The sequence below is a fragment of the Pogona vitticeps genome, chromosome 1, assembly GCF_051106095.1.
Source record: "Pogona vitticeps strain Pit_001003342236 chromosome 1, PviZW2.1, whole genome shotgun sequence".
NCBI lineage: Eukaryota > Metazoa > Chordata > Lepidosauria > Squamata > Agamidae > Pogona > Pogona vitticeps.
Genome location: NC_135783.1, coordinates 29,150,921 through 29,165,187, shown reverse-complemented (window position 1 = coordinate 29,165,187; position 14,267 = coordinate 29,150,921). Strand labels below are relative to the sequence as shown.

General features: G+C 41.2%; 1 protein-coding gene across 1 annotated transcript in view; it reads right to left on the bottom strand.

Moving 5' to 3' along the window:
• Positions 1-14,267, bottom strand: part of PPP2R5A (protein phosphatase 2 regulatory subunit B'alpha) — a 74,712-nt gene that overhangs the window by 3,009 nt on the left and 57,436 nt on the right. The window contains exons 9-12 of the mRNA XM_020794602.3: positions 13,017-13,067; positions 6,665-6,784; positions 6,458-6,585; positions 2,264-2,365 (exon numbers count right to left, since the gene is read on the bottom strand). Coding sequence (XP_020650261.1) covers positions 2,264-2,365; positions 6,458-6,585; positions 6,665-6,784; positions 13,017-13,067 — 401 coding nt within the window. The remainder of the gene's footprint in view (positions 1-2,263; positions 2,366-6,457; positions 6,586-6,664; positions 6,785-13,016; positions 13,068-14,267) is intronic.

Here is a 14,267-nt window from a genome sequence, read left to right as displayed (position 1 = left end):
GGAATCAACTTCACCTAATAAGGTACTGTATGATATTCTGGGGAAATGGTAAGACAGAACGGGATTTCTCTGGATTATGATTACACAGAATGAGCTACACAAGAGTCTAGGAGGATCTGGCAGAAACAGGGCCAAACATAGAAATATTTAACTTATTTCACAGTAAAAGGAAGCTAAAAACTTCACCTCTGAGTTGGCTGTGAGTATAAGCTACCATACGAATCTTGGAACATGAATTCACAATGAAGTTACCAAGACACATGTCTGGACACATTGTCAACTTTAGATCAGGGAAATACAGGCCAAACTAAGGCACTCTGTCCTAGGCAAAGGTTGGGGGCTGAATAGCTGGAAAATCCATATCTGACAGTCCAGAGCCAAATAATTTTGATTGAAAAATAGAATTTGGGGTAAAAGTGTAAGAACAACATCTCCCTTCAGATCCTGTATAATCCAAGGAAAACAAAAGAAATGACAGAATGGTACAAAGTTCTCTTCCTAGCTTGTGACATAACTGTTTTTCCATTTGATGTACTTACAGGTCATAATGTTCTATTCTGACAAGAGTATCTTTGGTGTGTATTTGTATAAGCTGCATGTAGTTTTTGGCTACATTTTAGTTCTTCTAGTCTTGACAGTCATTAGCATTATTGAACAGGCACACAACCTCCCTATTATCTTCTTCCAATCATTTCTTACACCCTACTGTTCTTTTATGTATTTCTTGTCCTTGTTCTGGAGTGGCTTTATTGGAGCTCCTGACTCTGAAGGCAAACTCTGACTTGCATCTTGGTCCAGCCCTAAAGGAGGTTGAATATACCTGATTTTGCCTGATAGCAACAGGTGCTTGAGAGAGAGAATGTAGCTGATTTTCACCCATACCCCAACTCTGAAACCATGAATACTGCCATTGTTTACTGGAGTGGCAGCTGAGCTCAAATAGAAATTCATTTGAGACTCAACAGTCATGCTGAAACCCACTGCATAAGCAGGTTGCCATTTACTACCTTACAGCTAGATGCTGTGATCAGTCACCCTAACCTGGGGACAGACATCATTGGTAACTGTCTAATCCAGGTCAAATGTTGCCGTTGGTTTTCCATCAGGGTTTTCCTTCCCTCTGTCTTTAGGTACCCTTCCCCTAAGTTGAAGGCAGCCTATTTAAAGGGTTGCTTATGGGCTACTCAACTCGATAGCTGTGGGGCATTTGGATGTATCTAGAGTTGCCAAACTTTTCATAGTGCACTAGAGCATCTCCTTTAATTGAAGCACTGCAGAGGACGAAGTAGCAAATGGAAATGCAAAATGACAAAAATGCTTGACTGCTAGCATGTTATCATAAAGCCCACACAGTAAGAAAAACAAATATTAGATCAGATGTTTGAGTATTATTTGTTAAGATACCTACTCAGGTGGTAGATTCTTGAAGATATCTTTAACTTATTTGAGCACATACAAAATATTTTTACAAGCAAAATCCCCAGAGGAAGAACATTCACTTCAGAAAATGCATGTGGAATCATGTGAATTCAGAAAACCTAACATAAAAGAGCCTGCACAGTACAGATCAATATGTCCAAATGCTGACAAGGAAGTTGGGTGCTGGCACTGGCCCAGGAAAAAGCAGCTCTGTTACCAGGTTTTCCACCCAGTTGTCTAAGTACTTTTTTAGTGGTGAAGGAGTAAATGTCCCAGAGTTACCTTAGTCCCTTTAATGCTGAGAGGACAGGACAGTATGAGTGACAGTGTCACATTTGGAGTGTCTACCCACAGCCAGCTTGCATGGGAAAGGAGTCAACTCTCTGGGCTAAGAACACTGTACATTCCCTATTTACTTGTATGACTATTTTCAGCTCATTCAGATTCTTGCAATTTAAACACCAGAAACATCAGGGAAAGAATCACAGTCCAAGTATAAAATATACAGATAAACAAAATGAGATCAACAAGGGAAACAAAAGCATCATTCTAATTTCGAAACCAATGGCCTGGTTAGACAAAATGTTTTTAGAGTGTCATGAGGCCTATAGCATTTGCTTATTTATTTTCTGGGTGAAGGGCTTCTGCCACGTTGGGGCTGTTAACAAAAAAGGCCATGTTTCATGTCACTGTGAGATATCTATTTTTGATGGTAGCAAGACATGTACAATAGCAAGTTGATGGTTTCATTCAATTGTAAGAACTATCTGTTTATTCTAATGCCAAACTGAAATTCAGATGAAACTGTCTCTATAGTAAAAATGGGGGGGGGGGGGATAAATACCTTTGTCTTTCGGCTTTATAAGTGCTTGTGAGTTCATCAAACAGTTTTCCATTCATCTCCATGAGTGTTTTCAGCACATTATATACTAATGCTACAATGGTCCTAGAACAAATGACAAAGCTGGATTAAATTGAATGACCCAACTATTGTGTTCTCAACAACCCTGCTCAAGATCTGTTCTGATTATCTGGCTTCCCACCCCCCACTCACTTTAAGAAAAATAAGTATTTTAAGTAAGTCAAGTAAGAGAGAGCAATGCAATGAGTTTGAAAACAGATGCTCCCTCTTGAATATATGGAGCTTGAGGGCCTTTAATTTGTGCACTTTTGTTGTTACACACCAGTAAAACTGACTCAACTTATGATGTCCCTGTAAATCCACCTTAGAATTCAGTAGTCCACAGCATTCACTGGCACACTTAAAAACTCATTAATGTCCTCTCTGATTTCTAACAGCATAAAGCATCACGTATCAACTCACAGGGTGGAGCAACAGATTTGCAGGAAAATCTGAAAAACTAAATCCACTGGAATACTGCAGCTACCACCCTGCTTCTATTAAAAAACAAGCAGTATGGTAAGAAAGACTAGTCAAAAATATAGTCAGGGCATAACAGTAACTTTTTAACAAGTTTAAAGTAAGATTTCTAAGATCCTTTTGAGGTGCAAGAATTCTCTTATTTAACACTTACAAACTTGAAGCTGTTTTCTAAATATCAACGGACTAAGTGGTATTTCCATTCACTTCTAGGGAAAACAAACACTATTCCCTTGAACAGTTGCTACCTTGAAACATACCAGAACTTACTAATTACACTGATTATTAATCTCATTTATGTACGTTGCCATTCATTGTCTTTATTTATACACTGTTTATTTATTTAAAATATTTATATCCCAATTTTCTCCTTAAAAAGGACCCAAGACAGCTTACATCATTAAGATACAATATTTAAAGCTAAAAACAATGAGTATACAAATTCAAAAAGGATCCAACAAATACAACTCTGAGAAGTGGGAAACAAAAGCAATACTAAAAACTTCACTTGATCAGCTCACGAAGAAGTTCTAGGGTTTTTACAGAATGATGCAACATGAATTAATTTTAAATAAGAACACCTTGCAGTGATCCAACAATAACTAAAGACTAAACAGTTAATCTCATTTTCACATTGCCTGGAGCAAAACAGGTTGCAGCAAGTTCTTAGTTTTGTTTCAGGGCAGCCTTTCTTCCTATTTTATCCTATATATGTATGCTCAGTTAAACAGCTGATCTCAAATGACTTTCAAGGAAGTGTTACTGTGCTCCCAGGATGCATAAATTACTGCAATCTAAGTACCTTCACTGAACATTATATTCTTGAGTACAGTGGTGCCTCGCAAGACGAGCGCTTCGTTTAACAATGAAATCGCATAACGAAGTTTTTGCGATTGCAAAAGCGATCGCAAAATGATGTTTCCTATGGGGGTTTTTCACTTTGCAATGATCGGTTACCTGCTCCGCTAACCGATTATCGCAAAACGAAGATTTTCGCACAGCTGATCGGTGGTTTCAAAATGGCCGCTGGGTTTAAAAAATGGCCGCCCGCTGTTTTCTGGGGCGGATTCCTCACTGCACGGGCAGCAAAAATGGCCGCGCTTTGGAGGATCTTCGCTGGACGGTGAGTTTCAAGCCCATAGGAACGCATTAATCAGGTTTTTATGTGTTTCTATGGGCTTTTAAAAATCGCTTTACGATGTTTTCGTTCTACAGCGATTACGCTGGAACGAATTAACATCGTAATGCGAGGCACCACTGTATTCCCATATTCATACACATAATCAGTCCATGGAGTGATAAGCACAGTTCAACTCTAGCTTACAACATACGCACTTATTTTCATAAAGGAAGAATGATGTTCTCTTTTTTTAATGTTTTGCCTAATTTCTGTATCTAGTTTAAGTCAGCAGATGTCTGCAAATTTGTTGATGTCTGCAACTGACTCTGAATACAAAACAACCAACAATTATGGCTGCAAAGCACGCATCTAATAACTCCAGAGGTTTTGGAAATTAATAGATATTCTTATAGAAGATTTGCAGATGGGAATATCCACAATATTAAAGCCTTATAAACAGTTTAATAAAGGGCTAATGTTAAAAGGAAATACTAGACATAAGTATCTTTTTCCCCCATTAAATTTGTGCCACAACATTTTTATGAGAATATCACCTTACATCTTTGGCTCCAAAATTGCCACTAGATTTTAAAAAAGCATTTTCAAGAGCAATACTGAATCACCAATAGAACTTTTCCCTTGTGGAGGCTTGCCTGATGACATTGTCATGTATTTTAATCTTCTGAGGTGAAATCCAAGGGTCTACATTCACCTATAGACCATCCAGTAATAAGGGACACTCCAACGCAGATGCATGGAACATATGGATGAAGATAGAGAGTCTGACACCAGACTTTTATACTGCTCTACCCAGACATTTAATTGCTGGTATTCATTATTATTTTATTTAGGTAAAGGAAAAGGTTCCCCCCAACATCTAGTCCACTCGTGTCCAACTCTAGGGGGTGGTGCTCATCCCCATTTCCAAGCCGTAGAGCCAGCGTTTGTCCAAAGACAGTTTCCATGGTCACATGGCCAGCACGACTAGACACCATGGTGGTCCTTATTTATCTACTTTACTTGCATTTGCATGTCTTCAAACTGCTAGGTTGGCAGGAGCTGGGACAAGTAACGGGAGCTCACTCCGTCATGTGGATTCGATCTTATGACTGCTGGTCTTCTGACCTTACAGCACAGAGGTTTCTGCGGTTTAACCCGCAGTGCCACCACGTCCCTTCATTTTATTTGAGTCTGATTATACTGTACTGATGTTTGCATTTTAAAATTATATATTTCTTTTAATATGTAATTAATCATACCGTTTCCCTGAAAATAAGACCTAACCTGAAAATAAGCCCTAGTATGATTTTTCAGGATGCTTGTAATATAAGCCCTACCCCAAATATAAGCCCTAGTTAAGTAAAAACCCATCCTCCACCACTGTGCAGCAACCAGATGACATGATTGTATTTGAATAAATGTAGATTGTTGTAGATGAAAAAAATAAAACACCCCCTGAAAATAAGCCCTACTGCTTTTTTGGAGCAAAAATTAATATAAGACCCTGTCTTATTTTCAGGGAAACACAGTATTGTATTTTATATGTATCCTTGTTTAATGTTTCTAATCTTTTTAAATGTTTTATAAGTGAATATTAATATAAAACTACTGTATATTGAAATGCTCTGACAGGAATAAATAATAATTACTGTGAACTCAACTGCATTGGGAACAACTTGGCTGAAGCGCAAGTAATTTATAGAATAATTTCAAACCAGTTATTTTTATTTATTTATTTTTATTTATTTATTTGATTTTTACCCCGCCCCTCTAGACCATGTCTACTCTACTTTTGTGCAGAGAATTTTCTTGTTCTCTCTCAAATAAATATTAACAGTCTCACTCTGAAAATTTAAAAATATATTGAGTAATATCTGGATATTTTCTGAGCACATGGGAATTCTAACCTCATGAGGGTTAGCAGTAGGGTTATGTTTACTATGGACTGATTGTATTTTTCTGAATTCACTGAAAATTCCAACATCTTCCCCCAACTCATGCCACTAACTTACTGAGAACCCAGAGTATATAATATCTGCTTCTTGGCATCATGCTTTACCAAAAAAGCAGCATAATATATTATTTGGTTGGGATAAAAAGGTACTCAAGGTCAAAAAGCAATTGTTTATGTTTGTCTGTGCTTGTTTGTTTTTGTACTGGGATGATTTTTGTCCTAACTTGTTTTGTCTGTTAACCCACACACACTATATGATAACTGACTGACATTTGGGGTTAGTGCTTACAACGGTTCAGGTAAAAATGTTGTAAAATACCTACATTCTTGGTACAATTTTGTGTGGATTCTGCAACAAAACCTGACTCTGGGAGACTAAAATGGGGGTTCAATGGAAAATGTAAACTTGCTGTTCTTTCAATGCATATCATGCAGTTTCACTACATATGTATATCACATTCTTTTATCATAAACTAGATCTTTGTTACAATACCCAAAATTGTATACCTGCCCAAAGATTTAAGGCAGAGACTAATACAGTAATATACAAAAGCACTTTAGAAAACATTTAAAGAATACATACGGATTCCAGTGTTCTTTGGAGATCTTGTATAAACTACCAAACATAATTGGCAGAATTGTATCAATGTTCTCCTCAATGAGACCAAGTATATATTCATTATTCCAGAAGTACAAAGCCCTTTCTGCAACCTGAAATGTACATTTAACAGTATCAGGACAATGCAGTTGAGTTGTACCAGTTATAAAAGCTGAGAGTGCCATATTATACCTGAAAATGTGAACTCGACACACATTTAGCTAACTGCTTAAAGAGAGGTTCTTGAATCTTCTTGAATTGTGTTGGTTCTATTACATCCAAGATTTCTTCAATTTCACCTAAAAACATGACCTGTTACAACAAAAAGCATTTAGGCAAGACATGTTTGTTCAGGTAGTATATTGATTGATTCAAGTCACATCCTGAATGGCCAGGTGGCACATATGGGGTGAAGGATAAATGTTTTGTTGAAGTAGTAATTTATACCATACTACATTGCCCACATATAAAGTTGTCAATTTGGATGGAGGCAAGTGAAAACAAGATGCATACTATTGAGTAATGTGCGTACCTTGTGTTACATACAGCACTGATGTTACCTGTCTGTCATGGGTTTGGAGGGAAAGTTCCATCCTATGGGGAGTGGAAGGCGGGACATCAGGAGGAGGGGCTGTACTGTATATATATGTGGAGCGTGTGTGGAGAAGTCAGAAGAAGCTGGAGAAGAGCTGAGAGAAGAAGCTTGAGTGGGAGTCTGTGTGTCAGACAGGGTACTACTGTGTGTCATTCAGTACCAACCTGATAGGTTCAGGTGTCTGTATGGTTAGCCAGAACTGATAGGTTCAGGGTCTGTGCTTCAAGTTAAGTGTTCTGTGTGAACCAAACTGTGTGTATGTATGATTGAGTCTAAGCCACGTTACTGTATCTTATTCACCTGATCATTTTATTTTCCCTGTGTGTTGTTTTAAATAAACCTTGTTCTTTTATTTGTTAAAAATCCATCCCTGGTCTGTGTGACTTCTTATAGGGAATGGTTGGTGGCAGCTTAGTGAAACTGTGGCATATCCCAGTAGGTCTGGGTTTGTCACATTGATTGGTGTCCAGCGTGTGGGATACGACTGGTCCAGTTGTCCAGTGGTCCAGCAAAGCCTTGGCAAGAGTGCCCAGAGCAAGGGGGGTCTAGGCAGGGACAATCTGAGGCACGTAGGTAATCTTCTAGGTGTACCTCACGGGGAGGTGCGCTAGTAGAAGAACATGTAACCTCAGATTGGGGACTAGATTAGGGAGCTCTGAGGCAGCCTGTTTTGGCGGGAAAAAAGCTGAGGCAAAACTGTGTAGTAGCAGTGATCTAGCCTGCCTGCTGAGAGGCCTAGCAGAGGGGGGTAGACTCTGGCTTGCAACTGTTGCAAGTTAGTGCTGAAGAACAGCAGTAATCTATAGAAAGCTGGTTCTGAGGCAAAAGAAAAAAAAAAGTGGTCGCTTTATTTTGAGGCTTGACTTTTGAAAGCAGCCTGTTCTGGGGGGGGGATTATGCCCTTGACTCGAAGCCAAATGGCAGAAATGGGTGAAGTGAAAGACCCCCAGGTTGACCAAGGTTCTGAGGATGAATTTGGCTCAGTGCAGGGTGACAGCACGGGAGAACAGAACCCAGAACTCAGGAAAATGCTCATAGCCCAACAGCATGAACTGAGGATGAGGCAATTTGAAGTGGAGGAAAGGGAAAGAGAGAAACAGAGACAATTCGAATTAGAGAAAGAGAGAATGGAAATGGCGAGGGAGAGAGAGAAAATTGCTCTGGAAAAGGAAAGAATGGCGTTTGAGTTAAGAAAATTGGAAATGATGAACCAGAACAATAATAACAATAGGGATTCTGAGGGAGGCCAATTGTCTAAAGCTGACCTGAAGAAATTCCCTGTGTACCACAAGGGAGATTGTCCTGAGGTGTTCTTTTCCTTAGTGGAAAGAGCGTTTGTGGACTTCTCAGTGAGGGAAACTGAGAAGATGACCATTATGCGATCTTTAATCAGTGGCAGCCTGGCCGAAGTCTATTCAGAGATGCCAGAGGAACTGATGAAAGATTTTGCAGAGTTTAAAAAACTGGTGTTTGCCAGACATGGGATAAATGCGGAACAGCTGAGGCAAAGATTCAGGTCAATCACCAAGAAACCAGAGCAGACTTTTACCCAAGTGGGGGCCCAATTGGTGAGGCTGCTAGAGAAATGGCTATCTCAGGAGGGGACAGAGACCTTTCAGCAGCTCAAAGACTTGATAGCGCTGGAACAGTTCTATTCAATCCTGCATGGGGAACTGAAATTCCAGGTGAGGGAAAGGAAACCGAAATCTGTGGCAGAAGCAGCCGAGATCGCAGATTTTATTTACCAGATAAGAAAGCCCTTAGGTGAGGAGAAATCTGTAGGAAAACCCAAAGAAACCTACAGCAAGTACTCTCAGGGACCAGGAAAAAACCAGCAAGGGGGAGGGGCCCATGGTGAAGGGAAGCCCTCAGACATGAAACCAAGACCTCAGATTTTGGAGGGAAAACCAAAACAAGATGAGAAAGACTCAAAATATAGCAGAAAATGTTATTTCTGTCAGGGAAAGGGCCATCTAATCCCAGAGTGTGAGAAATTAAAGCAGCTAAAAGGAATTGTGCCTCAGGATTCGAGTGGAACCAAGCCAAAAGCTGTGTTCTGTGTCCAGAAAGAGCAAAGCTCCTTGTCACTGAGGGAGCCTGTTGCCATGGCTACTCAATCTGGAACAGTTACATCTGCTGATCAGGCTGAGGAAAATGGTCCTCTTGTGGAGGTCAGGCGCTGCTTGCTCGTGAGAACAGATTCTCAGTTGTTTGAAACAGCAGGGGTGGACGTAGGAATACTTGACCATCAGTATCGGGGGCTGAGGGACACTTGTTCCCAGGTGACCCTGTGCCATCCAGATATTATTCCTAGGGAATATATAATCCCAAATGAGAGCATGAAGGTGGCAGGGATTGAGGGGCAGGTGATCTCACTGCCAGTAGCGGAGGTACCTGTGAACTTTCAAGGCTGGAGGGGAGTTTGGCGGCTAGCGATTTCATCGACTCTGCCAGCAGCCGTGCTCGTGGGAAATGACCTGGCTGAACATGTGAAACGGGTGCTAGTGATTACACGTTCACAAGCCACCACGGGGACAGTTCAGGGGGGTAATGATGAGCCAGAGACGGAAGCAGAGGGGAGTTCAGAAGCTGTGGTGGAAACCTTAACCACAGACAGCCGATTTGGCCAAGAGCAAAAGGCAGACGCCACTCTCCAAAAGTGTTTTGAACAGGTGACTGACGCCCAGCTAACACCTGAAACCCCAGTGAGATTTCTAGAGAAAAAGGGGATTTTGTATAGAGAGACCCTGAGGAATATCTCAAAAGGGGGAGATGGAATCAGAAGTCAGCTAGTGGTACCTGAAAAGTATCGCCCCATGATCTTACAAAGGGGGCACTCTGACATGTTTGCTGCGCACTTAGGGGTGAACAAAACACAGCAGAGAATCACACAGAATTTTTACTGGCCTGACATAGGGAAGCAGATCAGGGAGTTCTGTAAACAATGTGATGTGTGTCAAAGGCAGGGGAATAACCGTGACAGGACCAAAGCGAAGTTGTGCCCTTTGCCTGTGATTGACACCCCGTTCAAATGTATAGGAGTGGATATTGTGGGACCTTTGCCCAAGGCCACAAAGAGGGGGAACCGGTTCATCCTCACCATTGTGGACCATGCCACGAGGTACCCTGAAGCCATACCCTTGACTAACATTGAAACTAACACAGTGGCAGATGCCTTGGTGGGGTATATGTCCAGGATGGGATTTGCCTCAGAAATAATCACAGATTTGGGCACCTCGTTTACATCGAAGCTCATGAAACGGTTATGGCAAATCTGTGGAATTAAACACAAGGAAACCACTGCCTATCACCCTGAAAGTAATGGGTTAACGGAGAAGTTCAATGGGACTCTGATGCGCATGATTAGGGCTTACTTGGCGGAGAATCCAAACAATTGGGACCAGAAGCTGCAATCCCTTTTTGTTTGCTTATCGATCAGTGCCACAAGCCAGTACCGGGTTCAGTCCGTTTGAACTTTTGTTTGGGAGAAGGGTGAAAGGGCCACTTGATTTGATCAACCAAAATTGGGAGCAGATCACCCAGGATGACCCACAAGATGTTGTGACATGTATAGACTCTTTAAGGAATGGCCTAAAGAGAAACCTAGAGCTAGCAGCAGAGACCCTGCAAGCTCAAAAGGTCAGAAAGAAAGATTGGGATGACCAGGAAGGCAGGGAGAGGCACTTTGACCCAGGGGAGGAAGTGCTTTGGCCTAGGCCCTGCAAAGAGAACAAACTGCAGCTGGGTAGCCCAGAAATAAAAGACTTGGGTCACATAGTAGGGGGAGGAGTGATAAAACCCCTAGAGGCCAAGATAGAAGCAGTTCGTGATTGGCCCAGACCCAACACCAAGAGAAAAGTCAAATCATTTCTTGGGTTGGTGGGCTACTACAGAAAGTTCATCCCGAGGTTTAGCGAGATTGCGGCTCCGCTGACCGATCTGACGAGGAAGAAGGCTGATGACCGCATCCCGTGGACCAGCGACTGTGAGGAGGCGTTCCGGAGGTTGAAGGAGGCGCTCATCAACTATCCAGTGCTGCGTGCTCCAGATTTCGACCGGGAGTTCATCATCTACACCGATGCGTCTAACAGCGGGGTAGGAGCAGTTCTTTGCCAGGAGGATGAGAATGGTGACCAGCATCCAGTGTCCTACCTGAGTAGGAAACTCCAGAAAGGTGAGAGACATTTGGCAACCGTGGAAAAGGAGTGCCTGGCCATAGTCTACGCGATCCAGAAGGCCAAGCCTTACATCTGGGGAAGACATTTTATTCTGTGCACTGACCATTCACCACTGCAATGGTTAAAGACAATGAAAACCCACAATAGTAAACTTATGAGGTGGGCTTTAAACCTACAAGACTATGACTTTGAAGTGAAGGTGGTCAGAGGGTCAGTGAACTGTGTTGCTGACGCCTTGTCAAGAAGACCTGAAGAATGAAGACGGCGAAAGAAACATGGACTATGTATATATTTTGATGACAAAAAGTCAAATGTGTCTGTTTATTAAACATGTTGGTTTGTATGAATAAAGGTAACTTGATGTATTGTTAATGGTAAATGTTTAAATGCCTAATAGAGTGTAAGTATAAGTAAGTATGGTATTGTATGTTATTATATGACTGTTTTTGTTTGTTTTGGGTCCAGGTTGTTTTTTGGTGAAAAGCACCTTAGCTTTCCCCCTACAAAACAACTTATAAAGAGGGGAGGTGTTACATACAGCACTGATGTTACCTGTCTGTCATGGGTTTGGAGGGAAAGTTCCATCCTATGGGGAGTGGAAGGCAGGACATCAGGAGGAGGGGCTGTACTGTATATATATGTGGAGCGTGTGTGGAGAAGTCAGAAGAAGCTGGAGAAGAGCTGAGAGAAGAAGCTTGAGTGGGAGTCTGTGTGTCAGACAGGGTACTACTGTGTGTCAGTCAGTACCAACCTGATAGGTTCAGGTGTCTGTATGGTTAGCCAGAACTGATAGGTTCAGGGTCTGTGCTTCAAGTTAAGTGTTCTGTGTGAACCAAACTGTGTGTATGTATGATTGAGTCTAAGCCACGTTACTGTATCTTATTCACCTGATCATTTTATTTTCCCTGTGTGTTGTTTTAAATAAACCTTGTTCTTTTATTTGTTAAAAATCCATCCCTGGTCTGTGTGACTTCTTATAGGGAATGGTTGGTGGCAGCTTAGTGAAACTGTGGCATATCCCAGTAGGTCTGGGTTTGTCACACCTTGGTTCTCCCATATTGGTAAGTCCTCACCTTTTTTAGCTTCAGTAAAGCCAAAGTACAGTAATACCTTGCATAATACTGCCCCATTTAGTGCTATTTTTCTATAGTGCATGTGTTTCAGTAGCGATTTTGAAGCAGATCCACAGAATCAATAGGAACTTTATAAACTGGCATGTATGTAAGTTTCATGAATTTGTTGGGTCTACTCTAGTTGAAACCAAAAACTGGCTACCCACAGGGCTCAGATTCCAGTTATTCCTTTCCTCCTACAAAGTGTATACATAGACAGTATGCTAAGCACAGGCAAGGAAGCTCAGTGCAGATTCACCACTCCGCACATCCCCTACTGAAGCCATTTCAATTTGGCAAAGGGAAGAGGAGAGTACAGCAATTATATTGGGAGGGAAGTATGAATAATGAATGCATCTTCCATCCCTTTTAATAGCCCACAATGCTATCCAGAAACATACTATCTGAGTGAACAAGTGAAAGAAACAGAACCCTGGGTCCTTTCGTGATTTGTCCCACACATGAGCACTATGACCACAAGAAAGACCATGCCTTAAATGTGGACTTCTCTGTCAAGACAGTTCTTTTAAATATACAAATGGAACCCTACACATTAATATTACAGTTAGGACAAACAACTTTCAGACCTCCTAAGCTGATTTCTCGGTGTGTGAGTCTATATGTATAAAATTCAATCTAGAGAATTTAAACAGACTGACCTCTTTCTGGCTGCATGTTTTTGGCCAAAATTTAAGCAATCCTCTGATAACCTAGGTTGTGAAAACAATTTCAAAATCTAAGTCAAGACATAACCACAATGATTAAAACATATATGATGCAACTACACATTTCAAAGGACAAGTCCTAAATGTATTATTGTGCATGCAACCCTCATCTGCTTTAAATGTTTCTTCTATGCCAGCCTTGGAACGTAACCATATGTCTTTCCCTATTTAATTCAGGGAAATATTAATCCATAATGGAACACATGGAACAGGGACAGGATAGAGGTAGTCTACTGCATGATTTTCAATATGTCACCAAGTATTTCTGGATTTTCCCAGTTGATGAAATGAAGACAGCTTAAAATAACCAGGACTGCACATTTGTGGAAAGTCTCCAGAATAGAGAAAAATCTCTGGGCTTTGACTATCCGGACCATTGTTGGCAAGGTGATGTCTCTGCTTTTTAAGATGCTGTCTAGGTTTGTCATCGTTTTCCTCCCAAGAAGCAGGTGTCTTTTAATTTTGAGGCTGCTGTCACCATCTGCAGTGATCATGGAGCCCAAGAAAGTAAAATCTGTCACTGCCTCCATATCTTCCCCTTCTATTTGCCAGGAGGTGATGGGACCAGTGGCCATGATCTTAGTTTTTTGGATGCTGAGCTTCAGACCATTTTTGTGCTCTCCTCTTTCACCCTCATTACAAGGTTCTTTAATTCCTCCTCACTTTCTGCCATCTGAGTGCTATCATCTGCATATCGGAGGTTGTTGATATTTCTTCCAACTATCTTAATTCCGTTTTGGGATTCCTCTAGTCCTGCCTTTCGCATGACGTATTCTGCATATAAGTTAAATAAGCAGGGAGACAATATACAGCCTTGTTGTACTCCTTTCCCAATTTTGAACCAATCAGTTGTTCCATATCCAGTTCTAACTGTCGCTTCCTGTCCCACATGCAGATTTCTCAGGAGATAGAAAAGGTGGTCAGGCACTCTCATTTTCTTAAGGACTTGCTATAGTTTGCTGTGGTCCACACAGTCAAAAGCTTTTGCATAGTCAATGAAGCAGAAGTAGATGTTTTTCTGGAATTCTCTGGCTTTCTCCATAATCTCCATAGGCGCATATTAGCAATTTGGTCTCTAGTTCCTCTGCCCCTTCAAAATCCAGCTTGTACTTCTGTGAGTTCTCGGTCCACATATTGCTGTGCCAATTCTGTTTTCTATACTTACTGAACTAGATGGAATTCAAT